General features: G+C 37.2%; 2 protein-coding genes and 1 pseudogene across 2 annotated transcripts; all 3 read left to right on the top strand.

The window, feature by feature from the left end:
* The first annotated feature begins 3,940 nt into the window (after positions 1 to 3,940).
* LOC140853961 (uncharacterized) lies at positions 3,941 to 4,321 on the top strand. The gene has a single exon (XM_073249076.1). The coding sequence runs from the start codon at positions 3,941 to 3,943 to the stop codon at positions 4,319 to 4,321; it is 381 nt and encodes a 126-aa protein (XP_073105177.1).
* A 4,558-nt stretch (positions 4,322 to 8,879) lies between these two features.
* Positions 8,880 to 10,211, top strand: LOC105057991 (F-box protein At5g49610-like). Its single transcript, XM_010940743.2, has 2 exons — positions 8,880 to 10,008; positions 10,186 to 10,211. The coding sequence occupies exons 1-2, from the start codon at positions 8,880 to 8,882 to the stop codon at positions 10,209 to 10,211; spliced, it is 1,155 nt and encodes a 384-aa protein (XP_010939045.2).
* Positions 10,212 to 14,146: 3,935 nt separating this feature from the next.
* LOC114914835 (F-box protein At5g07610-like) lies at positions 14,147 to 15,116 on the top strand (annotated as a pseudogene).
* The last annotated feature ends 12,509 nt before the right edge of the window (positions 15,117 to 27,625 follow it).

The raw sequence follows: 27,625 nt of genomic DNA, 5'->3' as shown, positions 1-27,625 counted from the left end.
CTTGGAATCTCATTGCACCACTCAATGCTGAGTAAAAGAGATTGGCCCTTTCTCTTAGAAAAAATCACCAAGAGATTATGTGGGTGGAAGTGTAGGACTCTAATACTCGTAGAGTTTTGGTGCCTCAAATTTGACTCATAGTAGCCGAAGAAAGAGAAGTCCACAACAAAAAACAACACACGCGGTTTGGAAGCACCCGCACGGTCCAAGGAGTGCCCACATGGTCCATGCACAGTGCACACATGATGCAAGGGGAAAATCATGATCCATCCATTGCACATGGACCGCCACGGTCCAAGGATCTTTTATCACAGTCTACAGTACTGTTTTGCATGATCGGATGGCCGCAACATGCGTAGACATGTGATCTTGCATGATCAAGTGGCGATGGATGTGTGCGAAAGAAATCAGACAGTTAAAAAAAGTGTCCGAGTCCTAATAGAGCCTAGATTTCGATCTAGACTCAGTTACGAGGCCTTTAAAAAGAGCCTGATGGCTTGGGAGTAGGGTGAAGCGAGAGAAAGCGAGCTCGGGATCTTTGTAGCAATTAAGAGCGGCCCATGGAGTAGAGGGAGCGGTAGAGAGTCTCTTGGGATTTTTGTGACAGCTTTGTAAGAGTTGAGTACTTCTTATTGAGAGAGAGATTGATGTATAAGAATTGAGAGGGTGTGATCTCCTCTTGTATTTGTTCTTTCTTTTATAGTGAAACTTACATGCTCTGTGGAGATAAGCCTTTGACTGATCCATGTATTTGATTGTATTCTTTTTTTTTCTATTCTTTCTTTCTATTACGGTATTGAGATCATCACTTAGGTTAGCGATCTTGGATGGGAGATCCATATTTTACACTCATGTGGGATCCTTTCCAACTAGTAGTATCAGAGCACGTAGTTGTTCAGGTTGCAGTGGTGTTGATCGAGGTTGAAGAAGATGGAGAAAATAGGCTCAATTAAGGTGAAGATTAATCGGTTTGATGGAAAGAGTAATTTCTCCTTATGATAAATGAGAGTGAAAGATGTGCTCATCCAACAAGGATTGATTGATGCTCTTTTGTACGAGGATAAATCGATTACCATAGAGGAGAAGGATTAGAGGTGACTCTAGATGTAGATGATGAGTACGATCCACTTATATTTGGTAGATGATATAATGATTCATGTACTTAGTGAGACTTCTTCAACGGTAATGTGGATGAAGCTCGCGGAGGTGTATATAGTGAAGTCACTCATGAATACTCTTTCTTTAGCTATCAACTATAGATGAGCGAGGGACAGAATATACAGGAGCATCTCAGTAACTTTTTGAAGATTCTCACTGATCTCCTCAGTGTTGGGAGAAGGTTAAGGAGAAGACTAAAGTATTGGTCTTGCTTTTATCGCTTCTCCCTTTCTTGAGTCTTTGGTGACTACTTTTTTTGTGGGAAAGAGCACCATCAAGATGAAAGATATCACTTTTGTACTTCTCTAGAATAAGATTCTCAGATGGAAGAACCGAGCTTCGAGTTCAGATGGCGACTCGGCGATGATGATGACTGGAGGAGGTGGTGACATAAGATGAAGGGGCAGAGGATCGTAAAGTAGACGGTCTAGATGCAAGTCAAAAGACTTCAGCAAGATCTGATGCTTCAGTGTGATGAATTGGAGCATCGAGTCAGAGATTGCCCATAGCTCAGAGATCGGATAAGGGCTACTACAATGACAGTTCAAAATAGTGATACAAAAAAAAGTGATGATGTTCTTCTGATGATTGATGAGGTATCTATTTTTTCTTCATAGAGAATTTTAGATTCTGCATGTTCGTATAATATTTGTTGCAGAGAGAAGCTATTTGATTTCTTAAAGAGTAGTAAGGGTACTATTCGTTTGTCAAATGGATGGAGCTGTAAGATCAAGGGCATTGGGATGGTCAGCTTACAGACATATGATGGAGCAGTGAAAAAATTAGGTGACGTCTGATATATACCTAATTTCAGGAGAAATCTAATTTTACTGAGCAGACTAGATTCATACAGCTATAGGTGGAGAGCTGAGGATGGAATCCTGAAGGTTCTGTGTCGTAGTAGGATTGTGATGAAGGAAAAAAAGAATGATGGATACTATCTATTGGCAAGGAGCTCAATGCGAGATGGAGCTTCAGGAGCCAATGAAAGCTCAATGCGAGGTAGAGCTCCAGATATAGATGGATCGAATACGAAATAGGAGATTCGAAAGGATGATAGATGACATCATAGGGTAAAGTTCCTGTTGTCGCAGGAGGCTATCCCGAACAGATCTCAGATCAAACAGGTTACAACATATGAAGGAGATGGGATTGAGCAGCTTGGTTCGACTCGCATGTTTGTCTATCCATGTGCAGTCAGACATATGCCCCAGGGTATGGGAGCGAGATTATCCAGAAGCTCTCAAAGTTAGGTGGAGATTGAATGTGAAGTCAAGATAGAGATTGTTGAGTTTTGGCACTTCAAATTCGACCCACAACAGTCCAGAAAAGAGAAACCCACAGCAAAAAATAGCACACGAGGCTCGAAGGCATAGCTCATAGGCTTGCAGGCATGGCCTACGAGTGCCCAGGCCTGCTACAGCATGCGTGGCCCAGCACCTCATGTGTTCCACCATGGACCGTGCGGTCCAGGGAATGCCCACGCATGAGATGTGTGGTGCACGCACGATCCACGCACAGTGCACATGCAATGCGTGGGGAAAATCACGGTCATGTATCGTGGTCCATTGATGTTTTATCATGGTCTATGGTATTGTTTTGCATGATCGGATGGCTGCGACATGCGCAGATGCTTGATCTTTCATGATCAAGCAGTGATGGATGCATGCAGAAGAGATCGAACGGTCAGGAAAGGTGGTTGAGTCCTAACAAAACCTGGATTTCGATCTGGACTCAATTTTGAGGCCTTTAAAAGGAGCTTGACATCCTAGGAGCAGGGTGAAGTGACAAAGAGTGAGCTCGGAATCTTTGTAGTGGTTGAGAGTAGCCCGTGGAGCAGAGGGAGCAGCAAAGAGTCTCTTAGGATTTTTGTGAGAGCTTTGTAAGAATTGGGTGCTTTTTGTTAAGAAAGAGAGATTAATGTATGAGAGTTGAGAAGATGTGATTTTTTCTTGTATTTGTTCTTTCTTTCATGGTGAAACTTGCATACCCTCCACACTATGAAGGTAAGCCTTAGGCTGATCCACGTATTTGATTGTATCTTTTTTATTTTTTTTCTTCTTGTTGCGGTATCGATATCATTATCTGGGTTAGTGAATTTGGGTGGAAGATCCATATTCTACACTTATAAGAAATCCTTCCCAACACATTGTCCTTGTGAATTCAGTGCTTAGAGCCATACCCATCTACTAGATGTTAGTGTTGAGACTCCCATCCTTTGTCATCTAGGATATCAATTGAATTTGTCAGGATTTCATCTGGGACGGCCTACACTCTATGAGCAAGGTCAAACATCTAGTTAATTGGAAGCAGGGTTGGGAATTAAGGATCTTTCTACTCTCAACCAAGCTGTTCTTCTTAAATGGTGGTGGAAGTTTTATGAGGAGTAGTGAAAACCATGGTGTATCTTGGTAAGAGCCATTTACTGCTCAAGAAGGTTGCCAATGGAGCCAACTCACTATCTAAAAAGCATTGCCTTACCTTTCTAGCGTAGCCTTCTTAATTTATATGGTCTATTCAAAGAATGCTTTTATTCAAAAGTAGGCTGTGGGAGTCAACTATTGTTTTGGCATGATGCTTGGGTAGGGAATGCTCCACTGAACATCATTTACCCACATTTATACCCATTAGCAAGGAATCAAGGAAGCTCAGTTGCAGAGTTTTTGGGTCAAAGCTCTATTGAGTTAAATTTCGGGTGTCCTTTGAGTTTTCTAGGATTAACAAAGTATCAGGTACTATTCTTGCTCTTACAAACCTCTTTTCTCATACCCAACTCTGACAAATGGGTATGGAAGTGGAATACAAACAGATTATTCTCAGTGAAATGCTGCTACAATTTTCTCATGCATGGTGGCGTGATCTCTCACTTCGGGTGCTACATTTGGAAACTCCCACTCCCAAAAAAGCAAAACTGTTTGCCTGGCTTTGCTACCATGATAAGATACTTGCAGTTGAGAATCTCATCAGGAAGGGTGTTGACATAATAAATAGATGTTGCTTCTGTGGTGACAATGGTGAAACAACGAATCATATTATGGTGCAGTGTGAATATTCTAAGACTTATTGGAGGACCTTATTAGGAAAACTCATAGTCATTGAGCTTCTAAGCACTTACAGGGACATATGGGACAATTGGAGAAGGCAGGATCTTGTTGCTCATTAAGTCGTGCTCTTGAAAGCCTAATAGCTACAGGTACCTGGTGGTAGTGGAAAGAAAGGAACCTTAGGAAGTTTCAGTTCCAAGCCACTGCAGTGCCAGTGACAGCTAAACAAACCGTTTTCATATTTCGGAGTTGGGTATCTCTTTCTCACAACTGTAACATTCAAAAAGTACTTCTCAAGCTCTACCATCTATCCAGCATGGATGGCTATATTGGAGGGCGACCGACAGATAGATTGGGAGACCAATTCTTAAGGGATACTAGCATGGAAAGTATATGAGGAAGGGAACTAAGCAAAACTGCCCATCCATGCATCGAGTAGGACACTTTAACCTAAAGGATGTTGAAACTTAGGGACAAAGCATACACTATTCGTAATGGGACTCATCCATGCATTACAAGGACCTAATGGGTACTGTTGTGTCTATTACAGTCATACAGGTCTTCTCTTTTTTGGGTAAGAATAAAGGTCTTCTCATTACTATCCAGTTATAAACACTTATGTTTTCTATGAATAAATGCATGGGGGAAGAATCTTACTTCCTCCCTGATTGTCAAAAAAAAAAGAAAAAAACTTTTTCTTACACATATTGAAGCCCATAAAGAAGGCTTCCCGACATGACCTAGCAGCTCTTGAAGAAATTTGTCATCCTATTTGAAGGCCTTCATGCCCTTGGTGACAGCATCCACGAGGTGATGCTCAGCAACAATAGCTATCTCCACCGGTTGAGAATGGATCTCCCATGCTTTGGCCACCTCTTCTCTAGCTTGGTGTTCGCTCCTCTCGATCTTCGCCAACCGGTCTCGCATGCATTCAACCTAGGCTCTCCTAAAGTTAAGCGACCTGTACTTTGAGATAGTCCTTAGCATCTTCTAGAGTGATCTCTGCGGCATTAACCTAGGACTCCCGTGCGGTGAGTTGCTCTCCCGACTATAGCATGACAATATGCAACTCTCTTACTACTTCATCTTGCTCCTCCTCCATCACCCAAAGAAGGTGGCATGACTAATGGATTATCTGTTAGAAGGGTGATGGGCACAATCACAAACTCAAATACTACTACTTTGATAGAATATGATGCTCATAGAAAATACTTGGAGTGAGAGGAGAATTGGATAATACTTTTACATTATAGAATCATAGATTACTTCACACTACTTGACTTATTACATAAGGTCTTATATAAATACATGAAGGTGACTCTTAGGCTATCCTCATGAATACAAAGTAACTCTTGATTTTCTAAATGATCCTTAGTTTTCCTAAGTTGACTCTTTGATTTAAGAGTTACATGACTCTTTAATTTTCATAACATATTAATGACTAGACTCTTGAACTTTCACTAACATTAATTACAAATTAACTTCCAACACTCCCCCTTAATTTGTAATTTTCATAACATCTCTAATCACGAATTTGGACCGCAATCAGGAGAAAAATTATGTATAGCATAAGCTCTTCTTTTTATTCCACGAGAATGTATCCTAGTATCTTCTTCAATCACTCTTTCTTCCATCTTCAGCTTTAACTCATTCAACTTTTTCATTGTGTCTTCATAACTTTTCTTCAAATCTTCATAACTTTCATATAAATCTTTCATAATAGTCTTGACTTCATCCATCTCTAGAAAATGAACATCTTTAATGATAATATTATAAATATTTTTTAAATATTTGATTGCTTATAGTGTAGCATCATTTTCAGCTTCATTTTTTATAGTACTTTCATGACCATTGATCACTAATCTTTCACTCGAATCTTCAAACTCAACTATTGCTACAAAAATTGATAAATGATCTGATCCAGATTTTTTACATATATACCTTGTTGGTGCTAAATTTAATTTTTCAAGTACCTTCTTGAGCATTAGTTTGAATGGAAGATCAGTGGCCAAAGGTGAGTCAATCTCCATTGCACACACTTGTTGTTGTTAATAAAGAGATCTCTTTGCTTCAATCTCTCAATCTTACTGAAAAAACTATACTTTTTTTTTTTGTTTTTACTTTCTCAAAAAACTCTCAAGCTCTCTGGCTCTGAAGCTCTGAGGCTCTCTGGCTCTATGACTCTCAGGCTCTGTGAGTTACTGTAGAATCAACCTTATGCTTTGATAGTTGCTTTACAATCGATCTTGCTCTGATACTACTTTGTTGGAAGGGTGATAGGCATAATCACAAACTCAAATACTACTATTTTGATAGAATATGATGCTCGTAGAAAATACTTAAAGTGAAAGAAGAATTAGATAGTACTTTTGTATTATAAAATCATAGATTACTCCACACTACTTGACTCATTACATAAGATCCTATATATATAGATACATGAAGATGACTCTTAGGTTACTTTCATGAATACAAAGTAACCTTTGATTTTCTAAATGATCCTTAATTTTTTTAAATTGACTCTTTGATTTAAGAGTTACATACCTCTTTGATTTTCATAACATATTAATGACTAGAGTACTCTTGAATTTTTACTAACATTAATTATAAATTTACTTCCAACATTATCTTCATCTAGACATTGAGCTTACTGAAATAGTCCCCACATCTGGAGAGCTCCTGAAGATCACCATCAGATCAGGTCAAAGATAGATATGCCAAAAATAGTTAAAGTTAAGGCCTTACCTTCGTCGTAGCACATGAGAAGTCTCGAAGGCAATCCTCAAAGGACCGCACTAATAGCTTCTCCCTATCGGTTGGAAGCACTAACTTTTCCAGCAGCTTCGTGTAAGCATCCGCAACTGGCATCGAACTGCTAGTAAGAGATTGGGGAGCATCTAAAAGAGGAGTGCTCTCTGCCATGACCTCGAGAGGACCGCCCTCAGCAAGAACTACGTCGACTGCGATGACCTTTAAAACTTTAAAAGGAGGGGCAGCGTGCTTCTCTTTGACCATTTCTCTTTTTGTTCTACAACCTTGGAAATGGTAGTCTTGACTGTGACAGCCTCAGGAGAAGGATCGAATGACCCTCCTCTTCTTCTTCTTCTACTTGGGAGGGTTGGCACTGGTCAACCCCTCCAACTCTTCCCTAGAGAATGCCAGACCTACATAAGCATAGAAAAGTCAACATATTTTCTTCCGCTACTTTGAGGTTACACAAATGAACACATGCACTCACCTCTAAGAGCTGGACCTCTAAAGTATAGCTTTCTGAGAAGATCTTCATGCAAAAGCTTAGAGAATGGTGGCACTTTAAGCAACTTCAACTCATCAACCATCAACTCTTTTGCCTCGAACAACTTTAAAAGATCCAACAATATAGATTTCTCTGGAGACTTCTATTCGGTCGGAAACCCCCATAGAGTCAAGAAGGACACAAAGAAGAACTGACTCTTCTGCTCATGAATGGAAGGAGGGGCAGAAGGAAAGTTGGTGATACCTTTTTTAGAAAAGCATACTATTAACCTTTGCTCCGAGGATGCATCTTCATCTGAAAGAATGCTCAGAACATCCTCGCACGGAGAGATACTATTTCTTTCCCATCTAGTTCTTGCTATAAGTTTCTCATTCTTTTATGAGAAATATTAGGGGCGAAAGTGGATTGGATAATATCCATCACTTTAGTATCCGAATCTATATATAGATAGAAATTTGAGCATCTCCATATTCATATTCATAAAAAAATATATATATATGGATATGGATAGATAGCCACCCGATCTATCTCTATACATCTGAATCTATTTATAATCTTATTTAATATAGCGCTCATAAATTTTTAATGAAAAAATATAAGCACATTAACATATCATTAGTTTGATTTACTATCCACCTAGTAATATTTTTGATTCTATGATTATAAAATTTAATTATCCAACTTATATTTATTTAAAATAAATATGGATATAAATTTTTGTATCAGATCAATATCTATATTCATATTTATATCCGTCAAATGAAACAAATATGGATAAGGACATAATGAAATTTGATCCATATCCTATCCGGCTTCAATTTCTTTTTCTACACACCCCCCCTCCCCCCATATTTTTCCCATTCAATTCTCAACTTGATTAGATTTTTAAAATCAATGACATTTATGACGAAAAAAACAGAGAATTCGAAATTTTATATGAAATTAAAACTAACAAAAATTACGGAGTCATTGATAAGTGATATATGCGTAAAGAATTTTAACTTTAAAAACTGTTTCAGTTATATCTAGATTTGATTATCCAATTCTCTCAAGTTTTGGAAAATGAGAGTTCCAAACAAATCAATATATGCTAAGATTGGAATCAAAATTTCCCGATCAGATTTAGTTTAGTTCTCGTATCCGCCCAGAATCGTATGGATCCCTACCCGGTGACTGAAAGATAAATTTCTGTTGTGTAACAGACGCCTTCGATGAAGTCGATACACCTGTTTGGCAAGGATTAAAATATGCCGTTCAAATTTTAGATGTTTTTCATAGATCGTATTAGAGAGGGGGGCTCAGCAGCAGTAATGCTATAGGATTGCTGATATTTGGCTGCAATACGATATTTTTTAGGAGGATCGATCCAAGCCCTATCGGAAGAGAGGAAGGAAGAAGTCTCGTCTCTCCCCTACAACAAGATGGTTCGCTGTGTTGACAAACTGACGGACGATCTTGTGGCCGAGATCCTTTTTCGCCTGCCGATCAAGTCCTTTCTCCGGTTCCAGTGCGTCTCCAAATCCTGGTACGCCCTTTCCTCTGATCCCTACTATCACAGCAAGTTCCGTCGTGCTGCATCTGGCCTCTTCTTCAGTGTCCCCGATGGAGGCGCGGCGCCCATTTACCGGGCGAGGAGAGGTATCCAATATATTAGCCTCTCAAACAATAACGACGATCTTGCCATCAATACCGCACTCAATTTCTTGCCCAACTTATGCAATATGGAGGTAATCAGCTCCTGCAATGGGCTGCTCCTCTGCCGGTCGTGGGTTGCACGAAGCTGTTCCATGTCTCTAAACCCTTACGGCGTTGAGGATCAATCCCTCTATGTCTGCAATCCCGCCACTAGAGAGTGGGTCGTTGTTCCAGAAGCAAATGATAGATACGGCTACCAATACCTCGCTTTGGGCTTCGATCCTTGTATCTCCAATCACTATCATGTCCTCTGCTTCGACTTCCACAAGATCCTTAGGTTTATGATGTTCTCGAGTCAGACAAACGAGTGGGTCGTGAGCGAAGTCTCCGACGCTAAGAAGTATCATGAACCACAAGCTACTTTCTTCAATGGAATTTTCCATGTTACATATGGTCTGAACCAAGTCTTAGGAATTGACCTAGAAGGAAAGTTTTGCCACAGAATTGAGCTGCCTGAATCTGATGGGATAGAATGTCTGAGACACTCGGGGGGTTATTTGCATTATATGCTGCAAAGCAAAGATGAGATAAAGGTCTGGATGCTAACGGACTACCGTCAAGAGGAATGGGTGTTGAAGCATTGGATTAATATCGGAGCTATGTTACAAAAACATGGGATCCCTGAAACAAAAAATATTCGTATCTTGGAATTTGATCCAGATGTGGATGTTTTCTTCCTTCGACTAGAACACAAAATCTTCTCATATCACATAAAGCAAGGTGGATTGGAACAAGTTGGAGCCTTGTACTACGTATACGGTCCAAGACGTTTTGTTTATTCACCTTGCTTATCGAAGAGGTTCGGTCTAAGATGTTTTGTTTATTCACCTTCTTTATCGAAGGGGTTTGGCGATTGTAACCGAAAAAATGAAAAAAAAAAAAGGGTTTGGCGATGAGGATGCCTAATGGGATGAACGAGCGGCAGGCTTTATGATTTTTTTTTGGTAAGAAGCTTTGCATTATTCTTGGCAATAGATCATAATATCTTAGAGGTTTGTAAAATTTACCATCTATTGCCTTCTGTTTTCACAGATTTGAATCCTGCCTTTATGGTTTAATTGTGAAGATATTTGTCAACCGTGGAATATATGTTATATATTTGGAATCAGATCACCGAGATCATCATGTTTATTTTGTCTTAAAGGATTTTTTTTTTTTTTCTTGGCACATTCTATTATATGCCTCATTCTAATTAATCTCTTGTGACATGAAAAGCTAATGAAAACATGCCAAACAAATATTGCCTTTGTGTGGCTCTTGCTCCTTGCTCCTATGTTATTTTTCTCTCCTTACGTTCAAAGTATATATTACCTAGCACATGTACATATATGTGGAGTCAATAAAACCGACATATATTAGATATGATTTGCGTTTGATAAGAGCGCTACATCATTGATCTGGAAACCCTATGAGTACTCTAATCAGGATCCAATTTGGTTTGTTATTGTAGAAACTAAATATAGCTCTAAAGCTAGTATTTCTAGGATTTATTCCTTATTTCATTGTTTAGTTATATCTATAAATTATTGAAATATTATTGCTGCAATATATTGCATCTTTGCAGCTCATCGGTTGCAACACCGCTCTTTAGATTCTGCAGACACAGTGGTGCTAGGGTTGAAAGCTGTTGTGTTTATATCCCGTTATAGGCAACCATCCATTCTTACAATAAAAGACCTATACTTCAATCCCAAATAATTTTTTAATGGGAGTCACACGGTACAATAGTTCTCAAAGATATCCTATTAAGAATGTATATTATTGTTTACACGGTACAATAGTTCATGCTTCACATTCTTTACATGAATAATATATAAAAGGACTCAATTAGACGCTTGTTTTTTCTCTCTCATTCTGTTCAGGAGTATTGTATGTCATAGCTAATTAGATGGTTAGAGAATTTCTTTAAAATATATTCACCACTTCCATTACTTATTAAGCAACCAATTTTTAATTTAAAGACATTTTCATCTAGATTTTTAAAGTGGTAGAATTTCTCGAATACTTTCATTTTTCTTTAATAAAATGAATCTAAGTATATCTAGAGAAATCATCCATAAAGATAGCTACATACCTCAAATAAGTGAAAGATGGAGCACAATTCTTCTAGTGAGATCTGAATATATCAATTGTAATGATTAAAAAGATATTATTTGGTTCTCTTTAAAAGATAGCTTATGTACCTTTCTATGTTGGTGTATAGTTAAGCATGAAAAGGTCTACTAAAGAGTTATTAAAAGCCTCAAAAACTCACATCAAATCAGACTTAATTACGTCCCAATATTTTTGATAAAAAGAGTTGGGAAAGCCATCCTTACCCGAGGATTTGTTTCCAGCAAGATTAAACATAGCTTTCTTAAATTCATCCACGGTAAAAGAAGTATTTCGTATAGATAAGTTTGTCATGGGTTCATCGTATAGGTGATCCCAATCCGCATCAATGACCTTATTCACTTTTGATCCCAATATAGATCTGAAATAGGAGTAGATCTCATATATTTCTTCTTGATTGATGCTAGTTCCCTCTATGTCATGCTGAACTTTGAAAATCTGACTTTTTTATCTCCTATTGCTTGCACATGCATGAAAGAATCAAGTATTCTGATCACCGTCCTTTAACCACTAACATCTTGATCTTTCCCGCCACATATTTTTCTCTCTCTATAAAAGTATGAAACTGATCTTTGATTTTGTAACGACGCTGCCTTTCCTTTAGTGACAATTCATCATTTTCTTCTACCATATCCAAAAGGTCTATCTTTAGACATATCTCCTTTTTAGTCTTCAAAAGGTTATCCATTGTGCCTTTGCTCCACTTTCTTAATGATGATTTGACGTGCTTGAACTTTTTGATAATAGTGATCGGATCCATTAATAATGGTACTTGATTCCATCATTTTAGGATTAACTTATTAAGCGTCGGATAAGAGTAACATAGGTTCTCAAAATGAAACAACCTTTTCGATCCATCTATGGATTTGATTTGATTTGATTCCACAAAGATGATTTTAATATTTAATTTTATATAATATTTATTACATCCAGCTCCTACATCTGAGGTCAGACGGATGAGGTGACAGTGCACTGGAGATGCTGCCCGAGCTTCAACTTAAAAACCTATAAAAAAATCCTATCCGATGAGGATCCTCTGACACTTAAATTATGAGATAGAGAATAACGAAAAGAAAAGAATAGGAGTTCAAAGCTTACCTTGGGGGTCCCCACGCCCCTCTAAGGAAAGTTGGAGTCATATATGCCATAGAGTTTTGGCCGATCTCCGATTATTATGTGTAGATTAGGCTAGTGAGAGTTTTTTCTTTTTGGGGCATAATCTGATCGTAAAAATATTTTTCTTTATCTGGACTTTTCAAAATCGAAAGTGAGATGGATTTTATCAATGGAGCCTACTGCTCATCACAAGCAAAGGTCGGCTCAGGTCGATCTGAAAGTATTTCGGCCCAAGACAAGGTAAACACCTTGGCCATAGCCGAAGTTCGAGCTGCCATCCATATTCTCCGTATCAGTGTCAAGTCATCCGTCTTATGCCTCTAAGCCGATTAGAAGTATCCCATGCTCGTCGAAGTTTGGTCTTTCGTGTCTTGGTATCATTGGGGACAAAATTTACAGAGGCCGAGGTAGAGATCTACAACAGTACTTATGAACTTTTAAGAAAAATATATAAGCACATTAACATACCATTAGTTTGATTTAATAACCACCTAGTAATATCTTTGATTTTATGATTGTAAATTAAGTTTAGTTATCCAACTTATATTTATATTTAAATCTATAATTCTAGTATCCGATTAGTATACATAAATATTTAAAATAAAAATACATATAAATTTTTATATCTGATCAATATTCATATTCATATTTATATTTCTCAAATAAAATAAATACGGATATGGATATAATGATACTTCATTTGTAAAACTGTATCCGATCCCATTTCAATTTCTTTTTCTATCCAAAGAAAAAAAATTTTCTCACACAACTAATTTATTGATATCATAAATTTTAAGATGATTTACGTGGAACTCGCATCAAAATGACTTCCATTGTCTTTAGTAAGTGAACCAAATAACTTTACTTTTTAGACCAGTTGATATCCACATATTTATCTTATTCAATGCTCAAATAATTAGATTTTTAAAGTCAACGGATGACATTTATGATGAACAAACCAAAGAATTCGAAATTCTTTACGAAATTAAAACTAACATAAATTTCGGAGTCATTGATGAGTGATACATATGTAAAGAATTTTAACTTTAAAAACTGTTTCAGTTATAGCTAGATTTGATTATCCAATCCTCTCAAGTTTTGGAAAATGAGAGTTCCAAACAAATCAATACATGCTAAGACTGGAATCAAAATTACCCGATCAGATTTAGTTTAGTTCTCGTATCCGCCCAAAATCCTATGGATCCCTGCCCGGTGAACTCGTAGATAAATTTCTGTTGTGTAACAGACGCCATCCATGAACTCGATGCACCTGTTTGGGAAGGATTAAAATACGCAGTTCAAATTTTAGATGCTTTTCATATATCCTATTAGAGGGGGACTCGGCAACAGTCATACTGCAGGATTGCCGATATTTGGCTGCAATATTATTTTTTTTTAGAGGATCCCTATTTGTACGTAGGCGAATAGCGTAAGGGATTAGGTTGCGGTCTATGTGGGTATATTTACTTAAAGATAATAAAATAGATATTTTTTAAAAAAAATCAACGTGCTGAACCACCGTTGAAGGATTGTAGACGCCGAAAAACACCGGTCGCTCGCCTTGGAATATAGATGCCCGAAGAAAGGTGAATTCTTCGATACCTGTCCTTCCAAACGCAGCCTTTTAGAGAGCCTTAGAAGGGTGAGAGCCTTGGAAGGGTCGCCATCCTGATAAACAAATTAATAGCCCTTCTTTCCTTGAATCCAAATCCAAGCTCTATTGGAAGAGAGGAAGGAAGAAGTTTCGTCTCTCCCCTATAACGAGATGGTTCGCTGTGTTGCCAAACTGACGGACGATCTTGTGGCCGAGATCCTTTCTCGCCTGCCGACTAAGTCCTTTCTCCGGTTCCAATGGGTCTCCAAATCCTGGTACGCCCTTTCCTCTGATCCCTGCTATCACAGCAAGTTCCTTCGCAAGTTCCTTCGTGCTGCATCTGGCCTCTTCTTCAATGTCCCCGATGGAGACGCGGCGCCTCTCAAACAATGACGACGATCTTGCCATCGATACCGCCCTCAGTTTCTTGCCCAACATATGCAATATGGAGGTCATCAGCTCCAGCAATGGGCTGCTCCTCTGCCGCTCGTGGGTTGCACGAAGCTGTCCTTTGTCTCTAACGCCTTTAGGCGTTATGGCTCAATCCTTCTATGTCTGCAATCCCGCCACTAGAGAGTGGGTCGTTGTTCCTAAAGCAAATGATAGACACGGCTACCGATACCTAGCTTTGGGCGTCGATCCTCGCATCTCCCATCACTATCATGTCCTCTGCTTCAACTTCCGCCGCAAGATCTATCACGAACCACAAGCTACTTGAATTTTCCATGTTACAAATGGTCCGAACCAAGTCTTAGGAGTTGATCCAGAGGGAAAGATTTGCCGCAGAATTGAGCTGCCTGAATCTGATGGGATAGAATGTCTGAAACACTCGGGGGTTATTTGCATTATATGTTGCAAAGCAAAGATGAGATAAAGGTCTGGATGCTTATGGACTACCGTCAGGAGGAATGTGTGTTGAAGCATTGGATTAATATCCCTGACACAAAATATTCGTATCTTGGAATTTCATCCAGATGTGGATGTTTATTTCCTTCGGCTAGAACAGAAAATCTTCTCATATCGCTTAAAGCATGGTAGATTGGAAGAAGTTGCAGACTTGTACTACTTATACGGTCGAAGATGTTTTTATTATTAATCCTGCTTATCGAAGGGGTTATGCGATTGTAACCAAAAGAAAAAGAAAAAGGGTTAGGCGATGAGGGTTGCCTAATGGGATGGACAAGCAGCAGGCTTTATGATTTTTTCTTTTTTTTGGTAAGAAGCTTTATGCATTATTCTTGGCAATAGATCACAATGTCTTAGAGGTTGGTAAAATTTACCATCTATTGTCTTCTGTTTTCACAGATTTGAATCCTGCCTTTTTGGTTTAATTGAGAAGATATTTATCAATCGTGGAATATATGTTATGCATGTGGAACCAGCGCACCAATATCATCATTTTTATGTTGTTTAAAGGATTAACTTTTTTTTCTTGACACTCCCTTCTATTATATGCTTCATTCTAATTAATCTCTTGTGACATGAAAAACTAATGAAAAACATGCCAAACAAATATGGCCCTTGTGTGGCTCTGTACTCCTATGTTATTTTTCTCTCCTTACGTTAAAAGTGTATATATATATATATATATATATATATATATATATATATATATATATATATATATATATATTACCTAGTATATGTACATATATTGCAAATTAGAGTGTGGAGTCGATCAAAGCTACATATATTAGATATGATTTGTGTTTGATAAGAGTGATACGTCATTGATCTGAAAATTATATGAGTACTCTAATCAGGATCCAATTTGGTTTGTTATTGTAGGAGCTAAATATAACTCTAAAGCTAGTATTTCTAAGATTTATTCTTTATTTTATTATTTAATTATATCTATAAATTATGAGAATCTTATTGCTGCAATATATTGCTTCTTTGCAGCTCTTTTAGATTCTGAAGAGACAATGATGCTAGGGCTGAAAGATGTGATGTTTATAATCTTGTTATGGATAGCCATCCATTCTCCCAATAAAAGATCTAGACTTCTAGCATTGAACTTCAATCCCAAATGATTTTTCATAGAGTCACACAGTCAATAGTTTTCAAAGATATCTTATTAAAAATTATAAATTATAAAGAAAAATTGAGAGAAAAGAATATGTCATTTTGTACTCTTGTACTGATAATACACACACACACACACATACATACATACATACATACATACATATATATACATACATACATACAAACATATACATATATATATACACACACACACATATATATACATATACATACATACAAGTAAGAGACAATATTATCAAGGCTATAAGATTATTGTGTTGACTAATTTCTAGTCTAGCATTCTAAACTTGATGAGATATTATGGGATATCATACTAGCATTTAAAATTTACTGGAATATTATTCTAGCATTCCAAACTTACTGAGATATCATGCTAGCATCCTAAACTTGTTGAGATATCATGAGATATCATACTAGCATTACAAATTTGCTGGGATATTATTCTAATATTCCAAACTTGCTGAAATATAATGCTAGCATTCCAAATTTATTGAGATAACATGTTAGCATTCTAAACTTGATGGGATATTATGCTAACACGCCCCCATCAAACTCAAGGTGGTGAAGTTGACATCAACTTGAGTTTGGACACAAGATCATTGAACCTATGAGGAAGATGAGATTTGATGAAGATGTCAGTGTTAGATATAGGCCTTAGAAGCTAATCAGGTGGATACATATATTTATTCTAGGATATAATTTTATATTTGATATTTATGAAATTAGATTATTTATTTCATTCATATTGTGTATGTATCCATAAATCATTCAAAAAATTAATAAAATTATGACATATATTTTCAAAAATTAAAAATTTGAGTCATGTATCATTAGTGATTAATTCTTAAATATTCACGATCAATAGATCATCTCGGAGATGATGATTGATCTCGATAGATACGTGCATGGATTACTTCTGTTTTAGGATAGACGAATCTCAAATCTACAGTATGAGAACGGTAAGAATGCAAATGGTTGTTAGAGAACAAGAGTATTAGGCATGACCAATATGAAAAGTACTTGGATGTCTACTCACTCGTTAGTGATTTACTCGATGTTGCAGTAGTATGACTGTACGGTGCCTCGACCATTCATAATGGGGTTGCTGTAGTTTGACTGTACATACAATTAGTCCCTAGCCATATGGATTCTTGCAGTGTATATTGGCTGTAATAAATTTATTGTAGAAATAGGATGCGCACCTATATAGAATGTATCGGCCTCGATAGATAAGAAAGTTAGTTCTATATAATTTATGAGATCAAGTTCAAAAGATCTTAACCAGGACAATGTGTATAATAGAAAAGAGTTTTTATAATTTTCACATCAAAAACTCTAGTCGAATAAATTTAGAAAAGAGTTTCCATAGTTTTCACATTTAGAACTCAAATCGAATAAATTTGACATATGACAGATAATAGAATTTGATGAGAAATTCATAACCTACATCTTGTTGAGACTCGCGATAAATGGACTAAATCATATGGTAACTGCACTTAGAGGTTTATTTATTCTATTCTGCTGGAATGTCACTACATATTACTAGACATTATTGGTGGATTGTGAGACTCATAAAAATTATTTTAATGGTCAATAATTCTCATTGGATGAATTAAAATTATTCCAATCCATTGAAAGAAGTTTTAATGATATTATTGGTGGAGATCACAATATCTCACTATCAAACAGAATAAGACCTATAGGTCACATACAAAGAGCTTGTATCTAATCAGATAGTTAGATTTAATTTGACATATCAAAGAGTTGACATAATCAAATCCAATAGCAATTGAACTTCTTATGAAATAAGAATTTTGATTTGATCCAAACCTACTCCTTATGAGATAAGAATTTTGATTTGGTCAAAGTCCAAGCAACTTGGAACTCTATCCATAGAGGTGATTAACAAGTAGAAAGACTCTTTTCAAGAGAGATGGAACCACTTATTCTCATGCCCAAGTATTCTTATGTGACTTTCCTCTTGCCCCCATGGAAAGTCCCTAAGGAGTTGGACTCTGGGCACCCTAGTGAGAAGAGATCCATGTGAAAAGTTCTATGTGGAGAAGGATTCAAGTGTGCCATTTGGAAACCAGCTTTTGACATAAAAAAGGAGTCCACATTTTTTGAAATTCCTTCCATGCCATATATCTTGGATGCCCCAAGGGTGTGCATGGAATAACCTCATGCACTCTTTCTTCCTCATGCCTCCCTACTTTCTTGCACTCTATCTCCACGCCAATTGAGGTTGATGTGAAAATGGTTTTCACATTGAAGTTCATGTGTAAGAAAGAATACACCCCATAACCTCACGCCTCTTGAGTGTACACCCAAAAGGTTTGGGTGGTTCATGCTTTCTCATGCCATAAAAGGGGGCTCACACCTCTCTTGTGTTTGGGGGTCAAGAGGATTAATGTGAATGGGGTTTCACGTCCAAAATCTTTCATGTCCAAGAGTTGGACAGCCCAAGTTTCTAAAGTAGGGTTTTAGGCCAAGAAAAGTTTTTGGCATGAAGGAAAATGGCAAGAAAAAAAAGGTGCTGGATTTTTTTGAGAAGAAAATCAAGAAAGGATCAAGAAAGGTTCCTGATCTATTCATGTATGGAGCATAACCTATTGAGAGAAAAAGTTAAAATCCTTGAGAATGATTTTTAGCAAAGAGAAAAAGAAAATCTATCATCAAAGAGGATCTCTACAAGGAAGCTAGCACCCTCATGAGATCAGATACTCTAATCAAATGATGACCTCATGTGGATATCTGTAGAGATCAGATATTTATGTGGCTTCAAAAGAACCATGAAGACATCCATGATCATTAGATTGTGATGAAGAGCTACCCATGCAAAGGTGAAGATTCGATCTTTTTTTCTTTTTAATCTTAATCTTAACAACTATAAGAAATCTGAGATTGATTTGAGATCAAATCTTGCATTAATTAATCTAAAATTAATTTTATTTTCATCGCATGATTAATTAAAATTTTTATTTTATCCTTCTGTTGTGCATATCAATCAACCCTATTTGTAATAGTTGGCAATTTAATCCGTGGAGCGAACAGATATGAGTCGAACTATGCCATGAACAAGATGTTGATGAACAAAGTGGCAATCATTTTCAATGTGTTTGGTTCTCTCATGGAAGACATCATTATGAGCAATCTGAATTGCATTTTTATTATCATAACAGAGAGTCGTGGAAGAAAAATGAGAAACACTCATATGTTCAAGTAACCAGCATAGCCAAAAGATGTCAGAATTGGCATTGGCAAGGGCTTGATATTCTACCTCTATACTGGATCGAGCTATAAAAGTTTGTTTCTTGCTATGTCAGAAAATTAGAGAATCACCAAGAAAAAATAATAGTCAATGATGGAACAACGATCAATAGGATCACCAGCTCAGTCAGCATCACAATAACAAATCAACTCAAGATTAAAGCTCGAAGAAAAATGAAGATCATGAAATAGAGTGCCTTTACATAGCATAAAATGTGAAAAATAATATAGGTGGATCGAGGAGCAGTCATAAATTGACTAACCTAATGAACCACATAGGCAATATCAGGTCGAGTAATTATAGAATAGACTAAGCTCCCAACCAGTTGATGATAAAGTGTCAAATCATCAAGTGGTGTGCCATCCATAGGGGTGAGATGTGCATTAGGTTCATGAGGTGTCGAGACAGTCATATTATCTATTATGCCAGCTCGAGAAAGCAAGTTTGAAGCATACTTGGCCTGAGATACATGATATCCATCAAAGGTAGAAAAGACCTCAAGACCAAGAAAATAATTAAGAGGAACCAAATCTTGTATTTCAAATTGCTAATTGAGATATTCTTTGAGATTAAAAATATCGACAATATCATCTCCAGTAATGATCACGTCATCAACGTAAAGTAGAAGAAGAATGATGCCTCTATCGATTTTGTGGATCAAGAGTGTCGAGTCATGGGGGCTAGAAGAGAAACCAAAATGTCCAACTATAGTACTGAATTTTACAAACCAAGCAAAGGTGCTTGTTTGAGACCATATAAGGTTCGACGAAAATGGCAAACCTTTCGAGAAGGATGTGAGTAGCCAGGGAGAGATTGCACATAAACTTCCTCTTGAAGGCTATCATTAAGAAATATATTTTTTACATCCATCTGAAATAATTTTCACTGTTAAATAGCAGCAATAGCTAGAAAGCTTCGAACAGAGGTAAGTCTGGCAACCAAGGCAAATGTCTCTTCATAGTCAATCCCATATCCTTGTGTAAAATCCTTTGCAACAAGACAGGCCATATGTCTTTCCATAGATCCATTTGAGTGGGTTTTAATCTTATAGACCTACTTGCACCCAATAGAGGCCTTCCCAGGTGGGATGTTAACTAAGTCCCAAGTATGCATTTTCTCTAAAGCCTATATCTCATCTGTCATTGTTTGCTGCCAGAGAGGATCAAAACTAGCCTTACGATAAGAGCGAGGCTCATGTAAAGAAATAAGAGTAGAGAAACAATGATAATCATGAAGTTTGGTAGGGGGTTCTTTTATCCTTATGGACCGACGAAGAGAGGTATCAATAGAGGAAGGGATGGAGGACTTAGAAGAATCATATGCAGTATCTACATGTGGGATAGATTCTATTGAAGAGATCATGGGTTCCACAGGAGTTGTAGTCATGAGCTTGTCAGAGGAATTACCTATATGAGAAGCATTTGGGGATAGCTCAATAGAAGGATGAGAAAAAAATAGAGATGTAGATGGAGAAGACTCATAAAATTTTGAGAGAGAAAAAAACATGGTGTGTTTTCAAAAAGTGACATGATGGGATATCTAAAGACTCTTAGAGATAGGATCCCAGCGATGATAACCCCTATGTTCTATACCATATCCAAGAAAACAACATAGTCATGCTCGCAGTTCTAGTTTAGTGTGTTCATCTGGTTGAAGGAGAATAAAGCAAGCACAACCAAAGACTCTAAGCGTATTATAGATAGGAGTACCATACAACCGTTCAAAAAGAGACATATTTTGAGTGACTAGAGAAGGAATATGATTAATAGTGAAGACAGCAGTGAGAGCAGCTTCACCCTAGAAATGTTCATAACATGATGCAGACAAGAGTAAGGCATTAACTGAGTCTGGAATATGTCTATGCTTTTGCTTAGCACGTCACATTTTGTTGGGAGGTTCCAAGGCAGGATCATTGGATAAGGGTGCCTTGTTGCTGAGAAAAATGGACAAGACTAGAGTTTTTATATTTCATGGTATTATCAATTCACAAAATTTTGATAACTTTTGAAAATTGAGTCTTTACCATTGTAGCAAAGTTAATATAAATTTTAGACAACTTAGATCTATGTTTCATAAAGTAAATCCAAGTAAAACATGAGTAGTCATCAATAAATAGAATAAAATATCTAGGTCACCCATGGTTGGAGTTGGTGAGGGACCCCAGATATCAAAATGGATCAAGTCAAATGGTGCAAGATAAATAGAGTCACTTTTATCAAAAGATAGTGCTGGCTGTTTTGCAAGTTGACAATATAAATAGTTGAAACACTCATTATTGATAGATCCTAACAAACCACTAGATATTAGTGGATGAAGTTTACTAAGAGAAGCATAACTTAAGCGAAGGTGCCAGAGATGAAGAAAAGATGAGATGGTAGCTGCAGAAATAACTTGAAGAGTGTGCAACAAAGGTGGAAGATGGAGGGAGGTGAGCTCAAATAAGCATCCCACTCTATGGCCTATCCCAAGAATCTATCTTGTCTAAGGATCCTACACCTGACAATCATTGAAAGAGAAATATAAGTCAAAACTAAGTTCACACAATTGACCCACAAAGAAAAGATTTAAGATTAATTTAGGAACTAAATATATATTGAGAAGTGTTAGATGAGATATGGAAACATGACCAATATGGCTAACATGCATATGAGATCCATCTGCAATGTGAATAGTTAGTGTAGACAAATTGAATATCTTAGAAGAGAGAAGGGAGAGATCAGAAGTCATATGATTACAAGAACCTGAGTCAAAGAACCATAAAGATGTACCTGGAGTCATAGACAAAGCAGTGGGAGAACCATTAGATGAAAACAAAACTTGTTTTAGGAGGGATTCAAGATCACTTAATATGAAAGCCGGTTGAGAGAGAGAGATTTTGGTAGAAGATCTAGCAGTAATAACAGATGCAAAGACAAGTTTAGCATTGTTTCTAGGCTTGAAGTAAACTTCTTTGGGTCTGGGAGGTTTAGTGGGGCAATTGTCAATAATGTGCCCAAGTCGATGGCAGTATCGACACTCAAGAAAAGGACATTCGAAGAAACTATGGCCATTCTCGCAACAATTTTTGCAGAATTTCTATCCATTGTGATTTTGAGGAGGATGAAAATTTGATTGAGAGGAAGTAGCTAAAGCAACATCAGAACTCTGAGACTTCAAAAGTCCAAGTTTGGTTTCTTCAGAAATTACTTCAACAATGGCATTATCAAGAGTTGGAAGAGGATTGCGGTGTAGTATGATGCCCATACTAGTTCATAGTCAGGGTGTAGTGCCATCAAAACTTGAATAAGGTGCATCTACTCTTCACCGATTGTTGTCTAAGCCAACTGGTTCTAAAGACATTGCATTTGTACCAAAAATTTATTGATAGACTGGCTTGACTCTTGCTTTAGATTATACAGTGCACTCCAAAGCTGGTATTGGTGAGAAAGGCCAATTGTAGTATATCTGTTTGCCAAAAAATCTTATATTTCTTTGGTAGTCTCAAATTGATCAAACTAAATATATATCGAGGGCACTAATGTGTTAATGTGAATGTAGGTAATAATCTAATGATTCTTACTCTCCCAATTATCAAGTCAGTCAATGAATTTTGCTTTTGATTCCTCGTCCTGTTGTGTGGGCTTTGTAACATGCCTAGTGAGAACATACCAAAGTTTGCATCCAGTTGCATCCAATAAGAAAACTATGTATACTTTGAGCCCAAATATTATAGTTTGAACCATTCAGAAGAGCTTGAATTGGTTAAGAGAATTTTATTTTGTCTATCTTGATACAATTAAGTGACTTAGTGGAGCTAGTCAAATCTTGAGGAATGAAGAAGAACAGTGTTCTGATTGAGCTTCAGAGATGCAATAAAGAAGAAAAAAATACAAGTACACTATTCTTCAAGTAAAGGAATAGTATTTTGATAGAGCTTCAGAGATGCAATAGAGAGAAAATCGAGTACATTGTTCTTCAAGCAGATGATAATATGTAGTAGAGAAAAATATTAAGTAGATAACATGGGCTCTGATACTATGTAAACTATAAAGAAAAATTGAGAGGAAAGAAAGTGTCATTTTGTATTCTTGTACTGATGATATATACACACACACACACACACACACATAGATAGATAGATACAAGTAAGAGACAATATTATTAAGATCTCTAAGATTATTCTGTTGGTTAATTCCTAGCCCAACATTTCAAACTTGATAGGATATCAAGGGATATCATACTAGCATTCTAAATTTGTTGAGATATTATTCTAGTATTTCAAACTTACTGAGATATCATATTAGGATTTCAAATTTGCTGAGATATTATGGGATATCATACTAGCATTTCAAATTTGCTGGGATATTATTCTAGCATTTCAAACTTGCTGAAATATCATGCTAGTATTCCAACTTGCTGAGATATCATGTTAGCATTCCAAACTTATTGAGATATTATGCTAGCATCCCAAACTTGCTGAGATATTATGTTAATAAGAATATACACTGTTGTCTACATGTACTGATCAAAGTTCGTGCTTCACATTCTTTGCATGAATAATAAGAATATACACTATTGTCTACATGTACTGATCAAAGTTCGTGCTTCACATTCTTTGCATGAATAATATTGCAAACAGACTCAAATAGATGCTTGTTTTCCTCCCCGACACACCATTCTATTCAAGAGTATTATGTATGCCATAACTAATTAGATGGTTAGAAAATTTCTTTGAAACATATTCACCACTTTCGTTGCTTATTAAGCAACTAATTTTTAATTTGAAGATATTTTCATCTAGATTTTTAAAATGGAAGAATTTCTCAAATACTTTCAATTTTTCTCTAATAAAATAAATCCAAATATATCTAGAGAAATCATCCATAAAGGTAGTTGCATACCTGAAACAAGTGAAAGATAGAGAACAATCCTTCTAGTGAGGTCTGAATGTATTTCTAGTGAGGTCTGAATGTATCAACTGTAGTGATTAAGAAGATCTTATTTGGTTCTCTTTAAAAGATAGCTTGTGTACCTTTCTATATTGGCATCTAGTGCAAATAATACTAGTATTCACCCTCATCTTAAGAAGCCCATTAACTAGTTCCTACTTTGCATATCTTAAAGTCTCATAATTTATATGAACAACCTAGCATGCCATAAATCAGTTGTATCTTGCTTAAGAGTCCAATCACCAACAAAATGGCCAGCATTTAGAAGCTTTAACATTAGCAGTAGACATAACATTATAAAGCTTGTTCACTTAGAAATAAGCTTTTCAGAAGCTTTAATATTAGCATAAATCTTCTCAGTATCATACTTAAATAAAATAGAGTACCCTTTTATCCATGACTTATAAAATAGAAATCAACTTTTTCTTTTTTTTTTGGTAATAATCAACTTTTTCTTCATACCACGTACATAATAAACATTATTCATAGAAATAGAAGAACCAGAAGATGACATGAGTAATAAATCACCAATACATTTGATAAAATAAAGTGAATCATTGGTAGCAGCAATAGCATCAAAACTATTATAATCAAGTCGAAAATTAAATATCTCTCTATGACTAGTAAAATGATTAGAATGTTTAGAATTAATAATCTAGTCACGAGCAAAATCAACATCTGATATACAAGAAGCAAAAATACATACCTGCTGGCTATCAAGATAACTACAATTAACAATAGTAGTAGTGAAAGCTCAACTATCAGTTTTCTTCTTTTCCACATGCTTTAATATAGAGGATGCAGCATTAGACTATTTAAAACTCATCATGCAATCTTAAATTTTGTGGCCAAAGTTTTAACATCTATGATAATTATTCTTGAATTTATAATTTTCTTTTAATTAAAATTTTCATCCTTTTCATATTCTCCAACCAACCTTCTTTCTAAATTTTTAAATATATTATTCCTTTATTATTTTTACTTTTACTATCAGAAAATAAAATTTCTTCTTTCTGAGGAGATATAGGCAAATCACACATCTGAATATTATGTTCTTCTTGATTAAGAAATATATTTTCTAACTCTACTGCGAAATAGCAAGCCTATAAGCACCATACTCTTTATTCAAAATATAAATCAACGGTCTGCATTGTTTATTTTTATTATAACAAGAATTTGATTCAAGCATGCTAAGCTCATCAAACAATTTATTTTCCTTAAGAAAATAATGGAAGATTGTAACATTTTTCTTATTTGAGAGTAGCAATATTGTTATCCAAAAATTAAAGCCAAGCCTCATTAGTCTTTGAGCAGAGAGCTGCAAGAATATCTCAAGTATTTTTCAACTCTTCTATATCTTAAATATATGGAAAAATTATCTTCATCCATATTCATTATAAGAATATGAGTAGCCTTTCCAGCTCTGATCTTCCACTCTTTGTTCACTTCTATATTGTCAAGAGTTTCCGATGGCATCACCATATTTGCTCAGTTAATGATCTCCTACAAATTTTTTTTTTAGGGATAATGGAGGCTGCAAGCGCAGCCACCTATCTTTTATTAAAAGGAGAAAGTACATTAGATATTGAAGGAAAAACAAAAAAATAACAAGAAAACCTAGACTATCTTCTAAGAACGAAGAGATCAGGTGCAGATAAAGTTACACGGTTAAAAAGTTAGAGGAAAACTTCATCGAAGCAAATAATTCTCTTATTTCTGGTCCCCCACTGACCTCTTCCTCTATACGCTACTTCTCAGAAATACCACCAGCTGATGACTGGCTTGGTTAAGCCTATGATGGGTAAATGTTTTACATCATAAAGTCCCTAAAAGCTCTATCATCAGTGTCAGATGATCCTGTCATAATGATGCGAAGTTCACAAGTAATGTTCATGATTATTCTACTTATCTCAACACACCGGAAGGAAGAGGTCCATTTAATGAGCAGTACTGTTATCTTCTTCAATAGAGCATGCTACATCAGAGCTTCAACCTAAATAATCTACTATTTTTCTCTTTCCACATGCCCCAACAGGCGACACAAAATGCAGAGCAGTTTGAATGCTAGCATCTTGGATGTTAAATCTCCATTTTATCCAATAGTCCATAATGGTCTCAAGAATAGAAATTTTAAAATTAGCAAGGGTAGTTTCCCAAATATTTTTTGAGTACTCGCACTATAGGAGTAAATGATCGATGTTCTCAAATTGATTAGAGCAAAGAGGGAATGGTGCAGTTGTTCCAACACCTTTCTTAACTAGATTTTCAACTGTTAGGATTCTATTGCTGTATGAGAACCAGCCGAAGATTTTAACCTTCTCTGAACTGGTAACCTCTGTTGCGGCCAATCTCCTCGTCGCCTGGTCGCCGGAAACGAGCGCCTGCAAAAGAAAGTCCGCACTGATCGGAGATGGCTCCGACGGGGACCCTCCGACGGTCAAGTCAGAGAAAAGACTAGGCAACAGTGAGAAGAAAGCAAGGAGCTCAACGAGAGAGGGAAAAAGAGAGAGGGGACAAGCCCAAAAGTTTCGAAGGGACCTCTAGCACTGTTGCCTTCCCCGATATATATTGTGGAGCGTGGTATGGCGCCGTCATTAATGGCGCGGACAATTGAAAAATTATCAATTCACTGCAGACTGTCAGAGTCGCCGTAAAGATGTCAAATCACCGTGGGGCTGTCGAATCACTAGGGATAACAATGTCCTAGGTGGGATAATGCCCTTAGGCGGCAGTGCCGCATGCCGTTGCCAGGGCTGACAGTCCCTGGCAGTGGTACGGCGGTTGGAGGAGTCGACCGACCTTAGGCCGGTGGCCAACTGAGGGGCGTCGGGTGGAATTTCGGACCCCTCCGACGGTCAGTCAGGCACGTCGCGGGAGTCGGGCATCAGACCCCCTGGTGCAGTCGGTCGGGAGGGCGGAAAAGGTCTGCCCGACCGACATATCCTCGATCGGTAGACAGCCATTGATCAGTCGGCACACGGCGGTTGGTCGGTCGGTCGGTCGGTCGGTGGTGTGCGCCCGATTATAAGTCGACATGAGCGGGGTCGGTCGGTATTCCCCAACAGTTGCCCCCCTCCACTCCTGAGTTGGACGGCGCACTGGCCGATGTCTTCATTTGGGCAGTAGCGTCGGGCAAAAAGGAGTGGATCCTCTGTGTATCAAGTTCCGACCGTACCATGGGTTGATACGTTGTCAGTCGTCTCATGAATCCGGGCGATTCGCTGGCGTCAGATGTACAGTCGGTGTCGATGCCCTATCGGTGTCAGATGTCCTGTTGGCGTCAGGCGTCACATCGGTGTCAAGTGCCCTGTCCCGTCGGTGCCAGACGTCTCGTCCCATCGGGAAGGGGAACCGTCGTTCCCGCCGCCCCCCTCGGGGATACGAAATGTCACGGCCTCTGCA

The sequence above is a fragment of the Elaeis guineensis genome, chromosome 15, assembly GCF_000442705.2.
Source record: "Elaeis guineensis isolate ETL-2024a chromosome 15, EG11, whole genome shotgun sequence".
In the NCBI taxonomy this organism is placed as follows: domain Eukaryota; kingdom Viridiplantae; phylum Streptophyta; class Magnoliopsida; order Arecales; family Arecaceae; genus Elaeis; species Elaeis guineensis.
Note: the sequence above shows the minus strand (reverse complement) of the source record. Positions and strands in the feature narration are given on the sequence as shown.